The 23,057-nt window shown below is 42.4% G+C and overlaps 1 protein-coding gene across 1 annotated transcript in view; it reads left to right on the top strand.

The window, feature by feature from the left end:
* The window catches only part of EIF4A3 (eukaryotic translation initiation factor 4A3), an 82,922-nt gene that overhangs the window by 33,676 nt on the left and 26,189 nt on the right, over window positions 1-23,057 (top strand). The window contains exons 3-8 of the mRNA XM_085612326.1: window positions 620-686; window positions 1,191-1,253; window positions 4,563-4,695; window positions 5,126-5,206; window positions 8,646-8,787; window positions 18,359-18,497. Coding sequence (XP_085468452.1) covers window positions 620-686; window positions 1,191-1,253; window positions 4,563-4,695; window positions 5,126-5,206; window positions 8,646-8,787; window positions 18,359-18,497 — 625 coding nt within the window. The remainder of the gene's footprint in view (window positions 1-619; window positions 687-1,190; window positions 1,254-4,562; window positions 4,696-5,125; window positions 5,207-8,645; window positions 8,788-18,358; window positions 18,498-23,057) is intronic.

Raw genomic sequence — 23,057 nt, 5'->3', positions numbered from 1 at the left:
GTCATCTGCCTTATGAACATGCTGTCGTAACAGTGGTACCACTTTGGCTGACTCTAAAATGGCTCCCCCAGTAAGTACAAAGTGTAGACTACTTTCCTTGTGGTCGGCAGTCCAGGTACCATGAAGTATAATGCCTTTTCTGCCACATGGTATTTTTAAGACCTCTTCTGGCTGAAGCTGAGACTTGTTCATGTTGTGCTTTCCAGTTTGATGTAGTGCTATTGTAATATTCACTTTTGTGGAAGGTGGTAGAAGTTTTGCAGTTAGATTATATAAGCAGATTTGAAAAAAAGTAAACTTGGTTGAAGGAAAAGATTTGATTTAAAACAGAAGGGCAAGACTTTGTACATCAGTTCGTGGAATAATACCTAGTCCTTAGGAAATTGGGTTGTATCTATAGATGCTACAGCAGCCTCACTAAGTACGGAAAAGGAAATTACACAACTTTGTTTTTGTTGTTGTTTTAAAAAAAATATATATAATAACCCCATTGTCTGGAAACTGCCTACTTTAGCGCTGCAGGGGAAAATGTACACTTCCTGCTTGCTTGACATTGTCTTCCTGTAACACTCCTCAATAATAGTGTTCCTTAGTTTACAAATATTTCCCCCTTTTCCAGGTCACAGTCTGGTACTGGCAAGACTGCAACGTTTTGCGTTTCTGTTCTTCAGTGCCTGGACATTCAGGTAATGTAATACATTTCATATGAATATCTCTGCCACAAACCCTTTCAAAGGTCACAGCTTTAGCAAAACAGCACGAGTTCCTAATTTAACAAACACAAATTAACCACAGCGACTTTTTAACTTGAATAAATGACTACCTTTTCATTTGTGCAGTTGAGCTATGTTGTTTTCTATTGGGTTCCAGGCTTCCACATCCTGTGGCACATATGGGACAGATATTAGCTACCCCGGGAAATGCAGCATATTTATTAGTCCTCATTTGCACTGTAAAGTTCAAAATATTTGATTTTCATTTAAAGCACTCCGTGTATTAGCCCTTCCTTTAATTTAGAAAGTGCTAGTGTAAAGAGATGTCAGACATGTGTAATCTTAGGCTGCTGATTTTTGGTAAGGTAGTTTTAAAATTGAGTATTGTTAGATCTGACATGGTATACTACGCTATCAAGCCTAATGTGCTGGAATGTTAAGTGTACATTATTTTAAATTTTGTTTTATTGTGTAAAGGTACGTGAAACCCAAGCATTAATCCTGGCACCAACAAGAGAACTGGCTGGTCAGATACAGAAGGTAAAAATGCTAAGTGCTAAACTGCATGTTCTTACTCTCCTTGTAATTCTGCTTTAGTTTCTTTATAAATCCATAGTAGATATCAAATTAAATAATTGATTAAAACAAAAATATTTTAAAGGTTTAGACACTTCCTATTAAAAATTGTTTTGAACTTGGTCAGAGGTGTAAGCTCCTGTAAATTGATTTAACTTGGTTGTAACTCTAAACATGTAGGAAGTGATAAGATGTTTCTTCTTCATGTCCTACATTTCTTTAGAACTTTTTGTACATATTCTGAATTCTTGCCTGTGCTCTCTGTCCTCTGTTGGTTTCTCCCATTAGTGTCTCTCTATATAGTCATTGCACTATTGCTTTCATGTTGAATGTTCCATAGTTCGGTGCTACTATATACCTACGTCTCATTATTTTTGTTAAATAGATTATGAACAGCTGATGTTCTGTATAACTCAGTAAAGTTATGTGCCATGATCTGTGTTTTGGATTTTGTGCCCTCTAAGTGGACGTATGTTGTGTACATCTGTGCACATGCCGCCTCCTATTGTACACAATCTTCTGCCCTCCTGCTGCAGTTGTGAAGTTGATTTGAGATGTGGTTCATTTGTGACTGCTGTTACAGTCTCGGGATAACACTAGTCTGTTTGGCTTTAGATAGTTCTCCAAAAGGCAAGCAATGTTTATATTGTAAAGCGAGAAGTCTAACTGTTTGCTGCTTTCATTGACTTAAGGTCAAACACCAACAACATTGTTAACTATGCTCCTGTTGTACTTTGCTGCTGAAGAGAGTGTGGCTGCATGTTTTCTTTTAAAGAACTTTGTTCATTTAAGAATTCTTCTATCAATATGGTATTTGGCAATTTTTCATCATTGAATTAGTTATGTGCTTTTTGCAATGTTGTTTTTTTAACTAAAATGTTGCTACTGAATGATGGTAACTAGCGCAGGGAACATGTATCTTACATCAAAGTACCCCAATAATGTGTCCCTATCAATATCTCCTTCAGTTACCTGGTACTTTCCGGAAAATATTTTCCACCTTGGGAATATCAACAAAGGCAACTCTTGATCACACATCAAAACTAGTAGTCACAGGAGACACCTCATCCTAATTGGGAACCACAGTAGAAGCACTCGCCGAGTTTCTTCTTGGCTTACCATAGTTTCATTCCCTCCATTGGAGTTACTTTTATTGATTCAGGAAGATGTGTATTTTTTCCACTCGGGGTGGGGTACATTTGGATTGCTGTTGAATGAACAAATTTACAGTGCTTGGAGTCACTCTGTTCTGCCAACAGCGTGGTCTTTCTACAGTTGTGCTAGATTGACCCTTCGTGAGGAGATGAGTGAAGATTGTTGTCACTGTGATTAGCAGCTACTCTTGTAGCCCCTCATTAGTGTAGTGATTAGGCGCCCCCCAAATTCTGACCTTAAGGCTTTTTGCCTCATTCTCTAAATATTCCACCTTGGATTTAAACTGGAAAAATGGTGTGTAAACTGTGTCTTCAAATTTCTGATCTTGATGGTCAAGGTGAGGTTAGTCCCTTCTTGAAAAACTCTCTAATTGCAAAAACCTCAGCACATTCCTTAACTACATTTTTCTGTTCTGCAAAATTCTCTGGGGTCCACTTAACCCCATTTAACATTCAAATTTGAATTTGGCTCAGAAAAGAGGTTGTAAAATGTTGGGAAATATAACTGGAGAAGTTTGTGTACGTAGCACCTCTGTGTCCGGTTCAGTGGCAACCGCAAATCAGTAACTGTTGTTCATCCAGGGACACAGTGCAGTTGGAGACCAGTTGAGAACCCAACTGATCTCAAATTGTAAGTGGTGGTAGTGGATCGAAATCCACTTGTAGTAGTCCCCATGGGGTGCCAGACATTGGGAGTTTAAATCACAAACGGCTAGTCATGTTTTTCTCAGTTGGATGGAGCATTCATGTGACTGCAGGAACCCATTAGATCCCTGTGCTGCTTCAGTCCAACGTGTAACTGTATTTTTGGAGTTGGGGAACGGTCGAGAACTTAAACTGTGATTTCTGAGGAATTACACGGACTAGAACACAATTTGCATTGCCAGTTGCAGCCTGTGGAAAACTACCCAGTGGTCCGATTTAGTAGAATCATCTGGCCTCTGTGGTTTAGAGGACAGATATGGGGCACTTTAGGGTACAGCATTTGTGTCTACATGTCCTCTATGGAGCGAATGCTAATTAAGCATGTACCAGTAAAGCACCTTACATTGCAACTCCATGACCCAGCCAGTGGGTGATCTGTGGGCTTTGTCTCCACTAGGTAGAACGTAGGAATCTTGTGGTTCCCAGGCTGTATTGGTTCTCCAGTGTGCTCTTGACTGAGTTCTGTGCAGAGCTTCCTGCTGTTCAGTGCTAGGTTCCTCTTTTTGCAGTATAGTCATCTTTCCCTTTCCCAGTCTGTACATAGCAGCAAAGGTCTTCAGGAAACTGGCTTGACACTAGCCTGTGGAATGACAGCCCCTTCAAAGCGTCTGCTTCTTGTAAACTCCTGCTGTACACCAATGTGCAGGCTCTCTCCAGTGTATCCTAGAAAAATGCATTTCTCTGTCATTGTCCTTGGGTTTTATGGGTAGGGGTGGGGGGGGGGGGGGGGTCTTCTGGTGCAGGTATGCGCAGGTCAGGGCAGTTTATAGATGGGCAGTTTAAAGGTGGCCAAATAGGATTGTATATTGGCTCCGCAGTGAGCCAAGTAGAAAGCTATCCTTTCTAGAAGAGAGCTGCAACAAAGGAAAGGGAGGTATGCATGCATTTTTATCAAGACAGAGAAAATCGCCTGCTTGTTCACAATACCGTTTTGAAAATCAAGATCCAAATAAGAGTACTTGGCAACAAATTTGCTGTGTGGTGGTAAATGGAGCCCTGGGACGCCGCAGTAAATGAGTTAATTTCCATAGAGCTGCCTAGTAATGAAGATAGTCCTTGACTTGAACAATATGTCTGATAGCCAAAATTCTGGAAATAGCTGAGCCCACATGACTCCTGTGTCGTGAGGTGCATGGAGGTAGACAGAATGGCTTGTAGCTGTCACCTTAAAATTCTGCCCCGTTTCAGATTCACAGTACTTGCTTCTAGTAAGTATCTTGAGTCTTGATTGAAGGGAAATAGATTAACTTCTAATCATGATACGCTTAGTTATCGGTCTGTCTTTGCAGTTTATTTTTCTTACTATTTCCAAAGGCAGAAAAAAATGCTTTAATATTTCAGAAAATGTTTTGTGGATGCTCCGTCGCTGTCTAACTTTTTTATTTTTTATTTTGGCGTGGGGGTTTTTGCCCAGGTCCTCCTAGCTCTAGGTGACTACATGAATGTGCAGTGCCACTCGTGTATAGGAGGAACAAACGTGGGAGAAGACATCCGAAAGCTGGATTATGGGCAACATGTTGTGTCTGGAACCCCTGGTCGTGTGTTTGGTAAGCGTTTTGATGGTGTGCTGCAAATCAGTGGATGCTTTTTAAATAGTCTAATCCCAGATTCATGTATTAAATATTTGGGTACAATACGGATATGTAACTAGCACAATTCTTGAAAGGCATTATACTGGGAAAATTTCAGAGGATCCATAACATGGAGTTGCAGGTGGATTTTCCAAAACACAATTGGCATTGTTTCTTGAGTTACTAGTTGCTTGCTTTGTGGAGGAAATTTTAATTTTCCAGGACCGTTCTTAGATCTAGTACAGGGAATAGGTCTTACTTTGGTATACAACAAGGTGAGGTTTAAAATATTAGTTTGTCTGATAAAAGTTGGTGCTTAGAATAGCTTTGTCCTGTTAATAGATGCAAGGTCTATGCTTTGTGTCAAATGTCTTGGTGATAAGCCAAATGGTGTTTTTCCCTGCAGATATGATTCGTCGCAGAAGTTTGAGAACACGTGCTATTAAAATGTTGGTTTTAGATGAAGCAGATGAGATGCTCAATAAAGGTTCGTATGCACATTTTGTGGCGCAATTAAATTTTTTTTTTTGTTAATGAATCTTTAGCACTTGAAATCTGTTACATGGCTGCCTCGTTTTCTATAGCTTAGAGGATGGGTCAGTGAGATAGATGTGTGGGGCTCAGATATGTGGTGATCTGTGTTGAGACTGAACCCCAGAAAAATCATCCCTCCCTTCTGTTCTTTTAAGGTCAGTAAATTGCATACCATTAGATTGGGTAAGAGTGCTGTTTCTAGCTCTTTAATGGCAGAAGTGCAGGATGAAACTGTGTATATGTATATTTTTATATAGATATATTCCTTCCAAGGCAATCCTACAAAAGGGGGCTCCCTCCGGACATAGCGGCAACCTCCAAAATGTTTATTTGGCACAACCGCAACAGTTGGGCTGAATAAACATTTTGGAACTTGCCGCAATGAATGAGCGTTCTTTTGTGGAATTGCCTTGGAAGTATTGCTTTCAGGTGTAATGTGTAATGGGAGCAGGAGTTTGGATATTAAAAAAAAAAAAAATCCATGGTTTTCGCTCGACGTACGAGAACATAAAAAAATAACGAGAAAGGCAACCGCCTAAACGCGTCCGTTTTGCTCTCAATAAACAGACTCTAAACATAACCCCCCGTGAGTGCTCTTCGTTGATATATAGGGGGGGGAAGAAGGAGCTGGTATACTTTTGCGGTACATCGCCGCGATCAAAGCACCCGTCCGCGAGTGCACCTGGAACGGTGAATTGGAGCAGACATATATATATTCCCAATACCTCGTGCACCAAAGGATGACGACGCCTTGTCTTGAACAAAGTTGACTTATTAGTCGGCTGTCGACTAATAAATCAATTTTTTCAAAACAAGGCGTCGTCATCCTTGGTGTACGAGGTATTCCGTAACCGACGACAATTAACACTAAACAGTTGGACTGCCAAAAGTGAAGCATGCTGGCAGTGTGTTTGGTTGGTGAGACAGGAATGTTAAAAACAATGTCTTCGTACCCAAATGATCCCCCCCTTTCCTGCTTTCAAACCTGTGATATTGTTAGTAGGATTTTTAAAAAAAAACACATTTCTCTTGACATTAGGACTCCAAAAGTTTTTTAACCTATTACATTGGTGAAAACTGTCAAATTATGACTATTTTTAGAACCGTGTCCTCCAGACCGAGGTGTTGGTCATTGAAAGGATTTGATTGTAGCATTTTGGTAAGGCATCTCAACTTTTGTCTAGTTTTCGCAAATACGCGCTATGCGAATTGCACGTAGCACAGTGCAAAAACGCGTAGCGCGCATTTTTTGCTTGCTCGCGGCCCTCAACGTCAAGTTGGTGACCGCGAGCGAGCAAAATAAAATCCTGGCGAGAATTTTTCTTCGTCCGCGATCAGCAACATCAATTTGCCAATCGCAAGCGTGGAAAATAAACCTCCTGGCGAGATTCTCCACACTGGGAGGTCAGGTTTCTCATTCCGAGTGGTCGCGCATGCTCGCGACCGCTCTCGATGAGAAACTACCAGTCCGCGTTGAGAAAGCTGCAGCTCGAGTACAAATCTACTCGAGCGGCAGAAATCGACCGCTTGTACTGTGCAAGATGCCGTTTGCAAGGATTGCACAGTGCGTACAAGCATCAGGCACTGTGCAATCAGTGCGAACAGCGTTATGCACAGTACACTAGGGAACTACGCCCAGGGTTGGTTATTTGTAAGGATTCTTCATTTGTCGATAGCCAATTGCCTTGCATTTCTTCCAGTCATTCTTTTAATGCTCACTTATTTGAGGGCGTAGAAGCCTGCCTACATGTTTGAATATGCACATGCCTATGTTCTGTAATCCGCACCGCATATAGTTTTTCACCTCTGCATCTGTTCTACATTGCCTAGTGTATCTTTCAGTATAGCTTTTGTGTGTGTGTATTTTACTCTCCAGGGTCAATGTGTCAAAAGTGAGGTGAAACTCTTATTGGCCAGTAGGACCAAGTACCCGAACCCTTCAGGAATTCTACCTTGTTTGATTTGTTGCGGGTGTGGCTAAGACTGCACAAAGCAATTACCTTCATTCTCCATACTGCCATACGCAGAGAGGGTAGGAATGAAGATGATGATTATACAGAGAAGGGAGAAAGTACAATTGAAGCAGAACTCCAATACAATTTAGAATCTGACTACTGTTGCATCCCGTTTTCAAAGAGAGCAAGAGGGCAGTCGAACGTTTGTATTAAAACCTTTTAATTGTATGTCCAGCGCCCTCGTTATTTTTAGTTTCTGGTTTTCTGCAGAGCACTTTTACAGTACTTTGGAAGTCTTCCACTAGTTTTGTGACTATCGCTAGAAGTGTTAAATGAAAAGTCACGTGAGGTCAGTGACTGATGTTAAAACCAAAAGCCTTGCTATTGTTTTCTTTCCTTATTAATGAAGTTTTCATTCTCTTTCCATAACAAAGAAGGACAAATTATTTTCACATACATTAAATATTCCCTTTTCTTTTGACAGAATGTTGCATTATACCAATTCTTTCACGGTTCCTTCTTCACTGTTGTGTAGCCTTTCAAGATGAAATCAACAGAATAGTGCAAGTTAGTACATGATGCCAATATACTGTGGCCAACCCTTTCTTGCTGTTAGCACAGCAGTTTAGCAATGCAATTTGGGTCTTTTGGTGTGGTGCAGTAATGTCTAAACTCCAGGAGCATCCCTCTGATTTAATGGTGGTCTCCTGCTGCTGCCATAGGATGTGGTATATTGATTTGAGAACAGGTTATGTATGTTTACAGGAGATTTATCGTGACTCTCCTTTTGTTTGCAGGGGGCAATTGATGGAAACATAGTTTACTCTATTGAGGTAATAGTGGCATTGCATTATTTACTTGATAATAGGTTCTTATTGTTTGACCTGTGTGCCTTACATGGCCTTCCTCTACGACTTGATTTTGGTGTAGATCTCCTATTCTTTAATTCATACTGTTTGTATAATTTTTGTGGAAGATTTTTGAAATAGGAATCGTTGTTTTTGATGGGTAACAGCTGCTGACAATGTGCAAACTGTTTGAGCTGCTGCTGCACAAAAGGTATGTGGCTATTGATGACAGTTGCAATTCCAACACTTTGGCTTGGCCTTCTAACCTGCTGGAAATTTCTTTGTTAGATTCGAGCATGAACTTAAGACTAGCTTTTGGAATGGAAGGATGCACATTATTCCAGGGTCATATTTATAATTAAACCATGAAGGATGGCATGCTAACTGGTGAGCTACTGGTACACAATTACACACACACACACACACCAGATACATGTGATTTCTAAACCTTTACAATTCTTTAGAAGGTGAATATGTTTAGTTCATCTGTGTTCTAACAAACATTTTATTACATGCTTCTGTGACACAAAACATTTATCAGCATTCTGTAGTCTTTGCTAATTTATCATTAAATGTCTCTCTTTATTAGGTTTCAAAGAACAGATTTATGACGTATATCGATATTTACCACCTGCAACACAGGTTTGTCTGATCAGTGCCACACTGCCTCATGAAATCCTGGAGATGACCAACAAGTTTATGACTGATCCCATCCGCATCTTGGTCAAACGGTATGTGATGTTTTGAAAGGTGCTCCTACAAATTCAGCCAATAAAGAATCCAAAGCACTTATTGACAATCTGAACCAGTTGGTGAATTCCCTGACATGCATCGCAGGCTATACCCTAGACTGAATTTTTTCCAATCATCCAGTTACCAGTGAAGGACAACCTCCCGATCACATGGCTGTGCAATTTAGTCTTAATATAATTCTAAATAAATTATTGGTAAACGATACGCAAGGAAAATGCTGTGAGGCCCTGAAAAAAATGTATCAGGAGCGAGTTGATTGGAATCTTTGAGGCCACTCGCCCTTCATTGTCTGTGATACAAATGAAGCTGCCTCCAGTTATTTCAATTCGATAAAAAATCCAGTAAAAAAACTGGCCTTGATAAAGAAGGTTAAAAACCACAGATCTCTCCTGTTGGCCCCCTGGTATTCTTCTAAGATTAGGGATTTGAAAAAGATATGCTGATGACCAAAAAACGTCTGCTGGAGTAGTCGCTCCTTAGAAGAGAACCAAATAAAACTGATAATTCAGGAGTATAAAAATACCATAAAAAGAAAAAAAACTAGCCATTTCACAGAAAAAATTAACTCCGCCAGTAACTCTCCTAGTGAACTGTTCCATACGGTACAGATATCGCGAGCCCTCCTCCTGCCAGTATTTTAACCCCACCAACAGCTTAGCTGAAGTTTTACTAAACAAAGTCGAAACTGTATATAGGGTCTTAATTGTAAGTTGGAATGCCATCTTCCCACCCTTAGTGGATAGTCGATCAGACATCACTCACCTAACCTTATGCAACATTTAATCGCTTACGAAGGAGCGAGTTGTCCAGTTGTAAAAGCTTACTAAATCTGGTGCTCTAACTGACCCGTGCCCTCCTAAGGGGCTTCATGAAATAGCAGAATGTATTTTTAACCTATTGACCATGCTGTTAACTCCATGCCTTAATGATGATGTTTTTCGTATTGAGTGGAAAATAGCACCCATCCTTCGACTACTCAAAAAACAAACTTTAAATCCAAATGAAGAAAATAACTTCTGGACTATCTTTGCGGTTCCCTGTGCCAGCGAAAATACTAGAGACATTTAAAAATTGCTCTCTGAATATATTTGGATCAAAATGATAACTTGGATAGAGACCAGTTCGGCTTTAGGAAATTGCACAGCACAGAATCTGCTCTGGTTGTAGTTATTGAGGAGATTGGGGACATCATGGATAAAGGTAGCAAGGCGGCAGTGGTCCTTTTGGATTTATCAGCAGCCTTCGATACCTGGAGCCATTCGTTTCAGAAACCACGGTTGATCGAGATAGGTATTGGGGGGCTCAGCTCTCAATCTCCTCCACTCCTTTCTTAATGAAAGGGAGCAAGCAGTCTCTTTAGGAAACTTCACATCTAAGCCTTTCTCATTAACTTGTGGGGTACCACAAGGGTCCTCGTTAAGTCGCACATTATTATTAATGTGGTTTCACTTGTGAATTTTTATAAGGAGCTTTTCAGCTACTTCCTTTTTGGATGATGCCCAAATAGTGGTATGTATCTCTAGCGACATGGAGGAGGTGCCCTCTTGTTTAAACTGTTTGAGAGGTAGTAAACTGGATGAGCAGCCACTGCCTTAAGCTAAACTCCCAAAAGACGGATAAACCCTGGTGGCCGCAGACCCTCTACCCTCTCCTTACCCAAGTATTAAAAGTCAGGAACCTCGGAATCATTTTTTTTATTCTGAATTTGCCTTCCTCAGATCAGACCAATCGGCTCACGTCTTCCTGTTTCTTTATTTTTAAAACATTAAAGAAGACTTTTACTTTCATACCACATAATCTGCAGAAATCAGTCACCGCTTCATTCCAAAAGATTACAGAATGCAGCTGTCTTACTCATTTGGAACATCAGACAGTTTAAACCAGTCTTGAAAGCAAAGGAGGAATTACATTAGCTTCCCGTTAAAGAGTCTCGTTTTAGGCACTTGGCACAGCACATTAAGCTCTCAATCTCGCAGGCGTGGACTCAGGAGAAAATCCACTTGGTGTGCTCCTAACTGAAACCCCAGGATCATCCTTGGCCTAAAAAGTAGTGGTTCAATAAATTTTAAAAGCTTCTTGGGGAGGTAAAAGCTTGGTTCATTTCACCTCTAAGCTCTGGAACCAAATGCCTTTTGCCTTTGAGAGGAAAGCACAATCTGCAGATTTTCAGAACACGTCTGGTTAAGTTACACTTTCCTTGTAGATATAGGCGGTGGATAGTCTCGGCTTTCATGCAGATGCTTAGCGCTAAAACGCCTTCGGGCAATGTCATGCTCTATAAAATTTAAATCAAATTGTTCTGTTTTTCGAGGTACTTATACCAACATTTAAATGTATGTTTGTAGAATTCAGTTTAAAGTGGACGTAACTGTCTGCAAACTAGAGTATTTTCTGCAAAGTAGACCAATAAATATGTCTTGAGTCTACGCAGATAAAAACTTATGGGAATCTGCTGTTCCTAAAGCAGGGTATCCAGTGAACTCGACATTATTTTCAAAACCAGTTCTGTCTTTTTTTATTATTATTTTTTTATAAATCTTATAGTAATCACTGCTGATCTGGCATTTTCACCTTCAAATAAGTACATTTCATAAGAAACACTAAAATGTACGAAAAGGCTTTTGTAAGGGGGCAAAAACCCTTTCTGTGCATGAGTTTGAAAAAGGGGGGTATATATGCTTCCTTCGAGACAAATTTCTACCTTTCACCTATTTGGCTGCTTTTCAGATATATCCTTTGGAAGCATCTTTCCCCTAAAAGTGCTTACAACAAGTTATGCTAAAAAAATTAGATGCCAGAATCTTGTTGTGCTTCCATTTGCCTAGTATTAATTGCTTACCTTTTCCGGCACAGATGCTAGGTTGAGGATGCTGGGAGTTGGCCACAGGTTTTTTTTTGATGTTCTTGCACTTAAGTGATGCCTCTAGCTTTCTTATCTTGAGATAATTTTATTCCCCAGTATAATGTTGATGCTATTGTGTAGATTGTAATCGCATTGAGACAGAAGATGTAAGAAGGAACAGTATGTCATCTTGACCAGTTCAAAAAATCCACAGGATGAAACTGCTCCTTCTGCGGTTTACCCAATTCAGGGACCCTAACTGGACTCCCTGCCCCATTACAAAAACAACAAGCATTGGTATAGCCAATAGGTCTCGCCTTTGGGACCTTATAAGTGTTTAGCCATGCAACAGTTGCATGACTAAACACTTATAAGGTCCCAAAAGCGAGACCTATTGGCTATGCCAATGCTTGTTTTAACTGCTGCAATCTATTGAAGCCTCACGGAGAACATCAAAGCGGCCCTGCGGCCGCGAAAGTGATCGCCATCAAAGTGAAAGTAATCGCGGTAAAGCGCGACGCGCGCTCCCGCGCACATGCACTGTAGGTCTAGGCTGGCCTGGTATCATTTTTGGAGCCCTCACAAAATGTCTCGCCAGACCAGCGCATGCGCTGGGTCAGGCGAGACCTAAAAACTTGTGTGGTGGAGCAGAAAGAGTTATTTAGGGATGACAGACGCTCTCACACACTGCTGTGGCTTGCTTCCTAACTATGCCCACTTCTGTATCTGAATGAACATTTATAGCTGTGGAAAGGTTTGGAACTCAAACTTGTGGTAGTGGCTTATAGACTCATTTAATTCAGGCACTTAGACATGCCACTTTAACTCATGTTTTTCTACTTTATTTTCTTCGTTTCAAGAAATCTAGAAACCTGTATTTCATCTGATTTGTGCTACAAATACTTCTTAACAATGTATAATTAAGCCTGTTAGGGAACTTCTCATACTTGAGCCCAGACCAGACCCCAGACCTGACCCCTGAATAATTCTATCTATCTGGTATCATAACCTATCTTCCAAATATAGCAACTGCTATTGCCGAGCCTTGTATTGAATTCACTGTAGGAGATGTTCGAACAGCTATTCTCAACCAGAAGCAACATAAAGCCCCTGGACCTGACGGTGTACCAGGGGATCTCTTTCAGTCAGATCTTTCCTTCTAGCGACTCATACTAACGACCGCTTCATGGAGACCGGCAATTATCATACTGCTTCACAAGAAAGAACCGCAGAATGACCCTGCCAATTACCGCCCAATCTCTGCCTGATAGAATTAGCAAGATCCATACCCAATTGTTACTTACCCTTCTGAAAAAATTGGGCCACGGACAACAAGATTATCACAGCTTCAAAAACAGGCTTTACAAAAGGCTGAGGCACACTTGATCAAGCAATGTGATTATACATCAGAGGGTTAAAATACACATTTATTAAGAACTCTTGGCTGTATATGACATTAGTTGATTTTAAAATGTCCTTTGACACTGTCAGCCGACACCTGCTATGGCAGAACTCATCTGCCTTGGGTTCCCCAGAGAAATTGGTGTCTGCAATTAAACTCTGAGGAAAATTAGTCATCAGTCAGATATGACCCAAGAGGATAAATAACCTGTAGCTTTGCAATCAATATAAGGGTCAGAGTGCAGTGATTGCCCCAGCCTTTGTTAACATTTTCAACTATGACGTTCCTGTTATTTGCCAATGATGCTGTATTTTTATCCCGCACCAAACTTGCTATGCACAGACTTCTTAGAGGGTTTGAGGACTCCTGCAAAGGTAATAAACTTCAGATCAATACAGTAAAAAGAAGTCTATGATTTCAAACGACAGAGCCAAGCTTAGGAATGCATTTAAAATCTATGGAACTCTGTTGAAGCGTGTTGAAAATTATGACTATTTGGGGCTCATATTTTATTTGAGAATGTACTGGTCTCCTCAACCTAAGGAACTAAGTGAAGTTACCCGGGGCCAATATGCCGATGCTGTACTTTGATTGTAGCTGTAGAGTAATTGCCCCTGCCCTTGAGGCATATAAAGCACAGACCGTAGCTGCTGGGATCTAGTTTTTGGGTCACACAAAAGGTGCTGCATTGTTGAGATCTAAGAATCCGTTCCTTCGTCCTCTTCATCTTAGCCCAGGGACCCCAATGAACGCTCTCAGGCTGGACCTGTCTTATTTCTGTTGATCTTTGTATAGCACTTCAACCAATCTTGTATTGGATCAGAATGTGGACATAGCTTGAGCCGAGTATTTACTTGAAAATCCTGTGTGAGCTTTGGTCAAGTGTGGAGTCATCCAGGGTACAACCACGTCAGCCACCTTGAACTCTATAGGCTGCTCAGAGTATTGGTCTAATCCTGAGAGCAAGTCTGCAAAGAGTGGGCATATGGTTAAAGAGAAGTTGCGGGATCACAATATTGCCTACTTGAGCAGCAAATTGTTAACACGATTTTAAACCCTTTCCTACATACGAACCATGTTTGGACCAACTGCATCTAAAAATAGAAAGAGCACTGTGCATTATAATTAGATTAGGCACATTGCCAGTAAGGTTGTATAATAGCACCTTGCCCAAAGAAGCAAGGTGCACAGATACCTGTAGTTGTGAGTTTGAGGGTGATGAATCTCTCACCAACTTCATATTGCTCTGTTCATTCATGCTGCAGGCCAGAAGATCCTACCTCTGTCTCCTTTTTAGTGGTTACAACTTAGGACATTTTAAGGATGCTTTGGCGTTTTAAATGCACACTGATTCGGACCTAATTTTTAACCCGGTATCTTCATATATTTATGCTACTTAAAAGGTCACTAGACTGTGTTTACCTTTTTAAATGCCCCCAATATGGGCATTTTACTATAATTGACTTTTGTTCAATTTGCTTTTTGCACTTGCTGTCCTTTGCATCTGTAGCTAGAATAATTGTATTTTTTATTTTTCGGTACTGCACGTTTAATGCTCAGATTTTGCTTTGGGATTTTTTTTTTTTAGGTGGGACATTCTTCCTGTATTTTATTCAAAAATAACTTTTAGTAGTAGCTCCCAGTATAAGCTAGGTGAGAATGATTGGAAGTCCCAGATTTGCTTAGTAATTTTATCAAAGTAATGTTTTTTTGTATGGTAGTGCGTTTAATTAACATATACTGTTTTATGTGTAGTTGTAGCCTAAGTTTGTTGTGTATTATAGGGCTTACACATATAAACTGAAACAATAAAGTTAACTTGACTGAAGAGTGGTTATACATGATATGGGGTTGCCAGATGATTGATTTACTTATGAGCTAATGCCAATCTACAAATGTAATTGGCATCTCGATAGGCAGGAGAGTACAACTGGGGTTTAATGCTAAGTCACGGATTGCATGGATCTAGTGGAGGTAACTGCAAGTCAGCCATTTAGTGGCTATGGAACATTGCTGCACCAGTGTGCCCTGCCCCCCCCCCCCCCCCCTCCCAAACAATAGTGGAGTGGCATCAAGGCATAGATCACTGTGCTTCAGCAGAGGAGTCCATTTACAAAAGCAGAGTAGCCCTGAAAATGTAAGAAAATACGAAGTATTTGGTTGGAACATTTTCATGTTTTTGTTCCTCCAAAATCACATGCGCTGCAAACTATGAAACACTGTGAATGCGCCTAGAAGTGAGGTTTGGTGCCAAGAACTCTGTGTACTGCCTATTGTTTTATAAAACGATAAAAAGAAGCTACCCAAAAATTGGCTCTAATAATTGTTCAGTTGGTGCTGCAGCTCTGTGGAAAGCTAGCTAATGATCCTTTTCTTGGATTGTTACTGAAAGACGGTTAGTGGTTTAGGGGTGTTAGACTGGAGTCCAAGTCGCAGGTGGAGTTTGGTTGAGTGCCCTACAAGGACTCCACTAAGCACTGTCTGCGACGTGAAGCTTTTCTGCTAGTAAAACTACATATTTGTGTTGATGGCTTTGTCATTCTGTGAGACTTTGATTTGTTCCAGGCTGTGGCAGTGGAATTCTTTTAAGTTGAGTTGATATGGCTGAATTTCTGCCGGTTGGTTATTAGTTGGCAGTTAATTATTTCTGGGAGCTTTTAGAAGAGCTTGTTGTGTGCGGGATACTATGCACTGGGCATTGCTGCTGTCCAGTTTTGACACAAAGGCTGGAAAGTGGCACAAAAGTTACTTGGAGGAAGGCATCGTTCATTTGTAGGTGGCTTAGTTGCCATATTCTTCTGGCATCACCTTAACTACCTGCAAATCACTGATTAAGTGCTGTGGTGGAGACAGACGTAAAACTGGGCAGTCTGAAGCAGCTTTTTATTCAAGATGGGAGTCTCGTCCAGTTATCAGTCTATACTGATTAAATGATACAACCACATGCAATTATAAAAGGTTGAAGGAAACTTTGTAAAGTTACAAGCAGTTTTCCATGCACCCTTTCTTATGAAACCAAATAATTGGACACATCTTGCTTGTACTCCAAAGGTCTATGTATTTCATTAGAATAATTATGAATGTGATAGGATTTTCCTTGTAGTTAGTTATGCAATTAGACCGTAGAGCTATATTCCATGCGTCTGAGTTTGAACCCACTACAGGACCTTTTTGTACTCCTTGCCAAGGGTTCTAACCAGCCTGCAAGATGTTTCTTGAGGGCTGATGCGCATCAAAATCTAACTCCACCTTACTGAGGGAAAGTAGCTTGGAGGAGACTTCAGGTTTGTCCCACCTATGGGCGCTGAATAAGCATTGCCTAACCTTTTTGAGATATTATCCAAACTCATCTCAGACCCCCAAACCTGTTGTAAAATAAGGAAGTATTAACAATCTGCCAGCTAACATGTCTTGCATACAAGGGAATGATTAGTCGTGTCAGCATGCCAAATACCTTGACTTCCTGGGACTGGATTTAACAATGATTTGCATACAATATTTGGGTGGACACAGTATCTTCCACAAGAAAGGAGAATCCTTGCTTGGTGGAAAAGTCTGTTCATTCTCCTCTATCAAAGCAGAATCTTTGAAAGATAAGCTACAAGACTGCGGCACTAAATAGCCGTTTGTCTGGCTTCAGACCTGCAAAACACTCACTGCCTGGCACATCTCCGAGAAATCCCCATCAACCTGGATAAATGCAGAAAGACTGCCTTGATTCTCACAGGCCTATAGGCAGCTTGGTGGACCATAACCTCTACTACAGACGTTTAACCAACACGTATGAGCTTCAGTCCTGACCTGTGATTAGATTCCATGATTTTTACATACTGCGCGCCAGGAGGAACTTATTTTTTGCATCGGCTCCAGCATGGAAGAGCGTCTGCTAATCACGGGGTGTCTGGGTAGAATCATCTACTAGTTGAAGGAAAGGGGAGAACACACTTTCTGTTATGAGAAATCCTTCTTTTACTTCAAACATCAGAAAACAGCAAATGCAAGCTTTGTTGATTGCTAAATAGTCTAGCACCTACCTAAAAAACGTAGTGCCTGTCAGAATAACTGCTCAACAGCATGACAAGCCAACCTTGAAGGCAACTCATGGATCTGGGTGAAATCTAGAGGTAACCGAATTAAATGCAATTCTACATCTTACAAAGATTGCTGAAGTAAAGGTCCTGCTTCCTATGAAAGTTTGACTATAATGTGCCATGTAGGAGCTTGCAAATGGTGCCCTTACCCGATCTAGTAAGTTCTACAGATGAGCGCAACATAGCGGAAGATCCCTCGGCATCCAGCATACTAAACTCTAGAACATCCTTCATTCCTGCTCCAACATAAAGGGAATTGCCTCTAATTCAGGAACCTAATGTAAACTGAGTTTTGCCATAGTGGACTAACCTAACGTTTCCATAGTGCATTAAACTAGAAAATCATTATATAGAAGAAACACAGAAGAATCCCAGGTGGCGCCTACTGTTGCATCTGACTGGACTCCAAACCCTTAATACAGTTTTTCCAAGGGTGTTCTGAAGTGAATATGGTAAAGAGTGAGCCCGGGGCTAAAGTTTTCTGTAAATTGATAAATCAAGTGTATTAAAAGTTGTACTTAGAGGAGCCAGTGTTTTCTCCATAGCAGTTTGCCAACATAGCCATCCGCTGCTTGAAACTGTCACCTGTTGGCACTGCCAAGTATGTTTTCCCAACTGTGCTTCTGGTTTTGCCAATGCTTGTATTTAATTGCATAGCTTTAACAGGGCTCATTACACCAGTTAACTCCTGCTAAGTGATGTGCTTCATCGTAGCCTTGTCTTGTGCTTACAGCGATTTATCCTTTTTTTGTTCCCTCGTTTATGCCAGAATAAATTGGCCTAAACGTAAATTACCCCTAAATTTAGAATTAATATGGAGACTAACAAGCTAAAGGTTCAAGTGCAAAAATGTGAGGCCTCTTTATCAATGTTTTCATTGTCCACAATCACGCACAGAATACCATGGGAGATTCGGATAATTAATGAACTGTTGAAAAGTGATCTAATGCAGGTAGTAAAAGATGTGTTTTGTACTGGAAATGTATGATGTTGAGGAAATGAGGGAACAGGAGTCTGTGTCAGGTTCACTTATAAATGTGCCTAGGTTTATGATATATAAATTCATTTAAGTGTTTTTAAATTGGCATCGGAGTTTAAGGTTACGAATGAAGAAAATAAGTTTAATTAAGAAATATGTTGCATATATGAGAATTTTGTCGGATCTGAATATCACTGAAGGTATGGTTTATTTTTTTTATTTTTTTTTTGCCCAGTGATGAGTTGACTCTGGAAGGCATTAAACAGTTCTTTGTGGCGGTGGAACGGGAGGAGTGGAAGTTTGATACCTTGTGTGACCTCTACGATACTCTGACCATCACCCAGGCAGTCATTTTCTGCAATACCAAACGAAAGGTATACCTTGAGGATCCAAATTTACGGAAAAATATCCGTAGCCTATAATTTTGTGGGTTGTCCTACAAACACATATAATTTTCTCATGTTTAGTCCAGCTTTGATCTGGAACATGTTTTTCCACACAGGTGAGATTTTAGGGTTGCATTCTCTGAAGAAGTTTGGCTTATTTCTTTTCACTATCCTGTCTTGCATTTGTTCATTATAGTTTTTGTAATGTTTTTCTTCCTTTCTAAACTATGAGACTTTAATTGTCTGAAATTATCTGCCCTTCAAATCACCTAGTCTAAGGATAGATATATATTTCAAATGTCTGTCTTTGTGGACTTGCATGCAAAGTGCTGCCAGGAGTCCTCTTTGGCATGTGGCAAAGTCCATTAAGAGTGCAGGTCTTTATCACCTGTTGCTTAAATTGTGTGTGCTCAAACATTGAATCGTCTGTATAATATCACATGCCTTGTCGATGTCCTGTGGCGGTCACATAAGTTGGTAAGTTCTAAAATAAGCAATTCTCATTTGGTGTCAGAGTACAGGCTTTCTATTGTATTTTAGTTTTGGATTTTAGTTCTAAAATGGTTACTGATCCTGTGCTTGCTCTAGAAAAATTATTAGCATTGACAATCTCAACAGTCTGTAAAGAATCAGTAGTCTTATAGCTGACTATGTCCTAGACTGTATTCTGCTACCTTCCAGCTTTTTAACTGTAAAACCCTTATTCTGTGTAAAATTGGGTTATGTTCATTCTCCGGTGTCCCTTAAGCTATATATAGGAAGGGGGAAACAACCGTTTCGATGGAGATTATCACTTTGGCACTTGCAAAATGTAGAGTATGGGTCCCATATGAGCGAAGAAATTGCCCAGTCTTGACGGATAATGAGGGGTCTGTCTCTGGCGAGGCGATGAAGCCCACCTTGTGTGGGGTTGATATAACCTGGTGCACGGCGGCCCGTAGGGAGGAACTGATTCGTGCAGAAGCGGATGTGGAGGCACTTGCGCTCCGGTGTCAGGAGGCAGGGAGGGACCGAAACGTGCGGCTATTGCTCTATGCACAACAGGCATGTGCCACCATGCTGCTGGATGAGGCACGACTGTCTGGCTGGCGACGCGCAGCAGGGTATACCAATGGGGGGACAAGTCTAGTAAAATGCTGCACCGTCTTTGTCAGGGTGCCTTCCATGTCCAGGCCCAACCGGGAATTCTGGATTCGGCAGGGATGCCGCTTACGGACCCTCCCGTCATAGCGGAGAGTTTCGCCGCTTACATTTTGCGGAGTTGTACGCCCCACAGGAATGTTCATCAGGATCCACCATAGATAAGTTCCTCGTGGACTTGCCCCCCAAAAAGTTGCCGGATGGGGTGCGGGACCAGTTGGAGACCCCTTGACAGATGAGGAGTTGGGTGTGGCATTGGGGGAGCTCAATTCTGGCAAGGCACTGGGACCAAATGGGTTTCCTAGAGAATTCTTCCATCGTTACCGTATGCAATTAGTCCCGTATTACCGGGCGGTAGTGGATGAGGCCCGGGAAGGGGGCGTGCACCCCATCGGATTGGCGGCACACGGATGTGGTGGTGTTCCACAAGCCCGGCCGACCCCCAGATCAACATGCCTCGTATCGCCCCATTTCCCTTTTAAACGTGGAGGCCAAAATACTGGCGAAGGCGTTGGCTAATCGTCTCCTGCCCCACATTTCTGCCCTGGTGCACCCGGACCAGGCAGAGTTTATGCCCCAGAGGGCGACCAGACACAACATAAGGAGGGCGCACGTGGCGGTGGCGGCCATACGGCAGACAGGAGAGCCGGCGGCGCTACTCATGGCAGACATGGACAAGGCGTTCGATTCCCTCAGCTGGGTTTACCTTTTTGCATTGCTACGGAGACTCAATCTTGGCCCCCGCTTCCTCTCCTACATAGCGCTCCTCTACAAGGAGCTAACCACGTCGGTTCGGGTGGCTGGCGCATCCTTCCCCCACTTTTTCCATAGGATGGGGCACGAGGCAGGGGTGCCACCTGTCTCCATACCTCTTTGCCCTAGCCATGAAGCCGCTGGCGGCGTGGGTACACATTGATGCACAGGTCCGGGGATTCGAATGGGCCCCGGGTCTGTCCGACCGGATCGCGCAATACGCAGATGATTATCCACAGAAGTGGACAGGATGGGGCCGCGGCTTCTGCGCATCATGCAGATTTCTGGGGAAACGTCAGGGTTTTATATTAACCCCCGCAAGTCCACCTTGTGGGCCCTGGGAGATCGAACAAGAGTGGGGTGCATGGGCGTCCTCGGTCCAGTTGGCGGTGGGGGCCTGAAATACTTGGGAAGGTGTTCCTGTCAGACATACCGGCCATCTCCTGGCAACGGAACGTGGCTCCAGTGTGGGAGCGAGTAAGCTCAGACCTTAAATCTTGGCCTCTGACCCTGTTTGGAAGATCGTCAATCTTCAAGATGGTAGCACTTCCCCGGCTCCTACGCACGTGCTAGCTGTCCACCTATTGCGGAGGGCTTGCGTCCTCGGACATTCTATCGTACTACCAGGCATTGCACCTGCTGGTTCTTAATGAATGGTGGTCTGGGGATAGGGGAGACGCGGCATATGCGCTGGAACGGCAGCTTATGGGGCGTCACTCATTACACACACTCCTATACTCCGCACCGTTGAGGGGTGCGCTGCTACCGGTCACACGGATAGTGTTCCAGATTTGGAGGCAGGCTCTGCGCCATATGGGATGGTGGAACACCTTGATTCGGGAGACCCCTCTGTGGAACAATGGGCGCCTGCCCCAACTGGCAGCCCTACAGGGCTTCTGGGGATGGGACGACATTGGCATTTCAACATTGGGAGACGTGATGAGGGGTAAGGCACTCAAGCCCTTTCAGGATCTACAGAGGGAGTTCCACATGCCACGGTCGCAATTTTTTCGGTACCTCTAGCTTCGTCACTCCCTGTCTCCTAGCCTGGAGGGTTTGGAGTCTCTCCCTGAATATATCCCACTGGAGGCGAAAGTCTTTATGGGGGACCTAAAAGACAAAAATATCTCTCGAATATACCAATCCCTGGTCACCCACTGTTCCTCCACACTGCGAAAACTTCGGGGGGGACTGGGAGGCTGACGTGGGCGCCCTAGAGGAGGACTGGACGGAGGCACTGGCAGCTCTGCGGGGTGCGGCAGTAGCGATGCGGCTCCGTATGGTCCAGTTGAAATACCTTCACAGGGTCTACTTTATAAGAACACGACTGTGGCGGGCGGGATTGATTGCTTCCCCAGAGTGTCTTCGATGTGGTCGGGAGGAAGGCACTTTCCTGCATACTGTTTGGCAGTGTACGTCCTTAGATCGTTTCTGGAGGGGAGTATTTGCATGCCTCTCGGAGGTGCTGGGGCGGGAACTCTCTCGAACACCGCACCTGGCTATACTTCACGTTATGGAAGGAATAGGGGGCAATGTCTACAAACGACATCTTATGCTGTTTGGGTTTGCACTGGCGAAACGGAATATTGCTAGGGAGTGGAAGGCGACACGGGCCCCTTCAATGACTGCATGGAAGAATGGATTGGATATTTGTATGGGGCTGGAGCAGCCCATCTTTGTAGCCAGGGGATGCCCACGCAAACACTATAAGATTTGGAAACGGTGGGCGGGCTATCGGGGAATATGGTTAGAGCCGCCGAGGCGGAGACCCATTCATTGGGGTACTCGCTAACATGGTCCAGTTGCGGAGGGGGGGAGCATGGGGGTGCTAGCTACTAGAGTGGGACTTTCAGTTTGTTTTAAACTGAGAACAAGATTGAGTGGATGCAGTGCGATCACAAGGGAGTTGAGAGAGGAAGGGGGGGGGGGAGTTAAGGGTGGGGAAGCTAGTTATTATTTAGCATGCCTCTGTCCTACATTTTAAATTTCCATATACAAATGTTTGCTTTCATGCATACGTATGTTTTATGTGGCAGATGTCTCTGGAGTACAGAGCCCTGCGTTGTGGGGTTCAATTGACGAAATAAAATGTTTAAAAAAAAATAAAATGGGTTATGTTCAAGCCAAAATTACCAAAAGGTACCTAACTTTTTTCTAAATGCCAAAGATGCTGCAGTGTGGAATGGTTGCCACGGTTAATTATTGATACTTATAGAATGACTTGGAAAGGAACTCTGTAAATTTGAAGGCGCAGAAAACTGCTCTATAATGCTGCACACTGATTTTTCTTCCCGTAGCAAAAAAGCCCCATTACCACATGGCATTCCTATGATTCTTTCCCTCAAAAGAACCCTGTGCCGCTTCCAAGCTGCAAGCACAAGTTTATTCACTTTGAATACTGGATAGGAGCATGCATAACCTCAGAAAAATTAAACTTGTTCAAATGTAGTTAGTCCACCAGACACCTTCTCTCTTATTGCTTATTCCTTTAGTAGATTGCTTGTCCACTATGCTCCCTTCCTTTTTCATACTGCTCAAACTCGTGTTTTCGGAGCTGCACGTGCTATGAGACCCTTTTAATGGCATGGTTCGGAGCTATAGGAAATACTGGCTGCAGTACTTTTTGTCTTTCCACCTCATTCACTGTATTAGCAT

Source organism: Triturus cristatus, chromosome 6 (genome assembly GCF_964204655.1).
Source record: "Triturus cristatus chromosome 6, aTriCri1.1, whole genome shotgun sequence".
In the NCBI taxonomy this organism is placed as follows: Eukaryota; Metazoa; Chordata; class Amphibia; order Caudata; family Salamandridae; genus Triturus; species Triturus cristatus.
The sequence above is the reverse complement of the archived record's forward strand: the minus strand, read 5'-3'. Positions and strand labels throughout refer to the sequence as shown.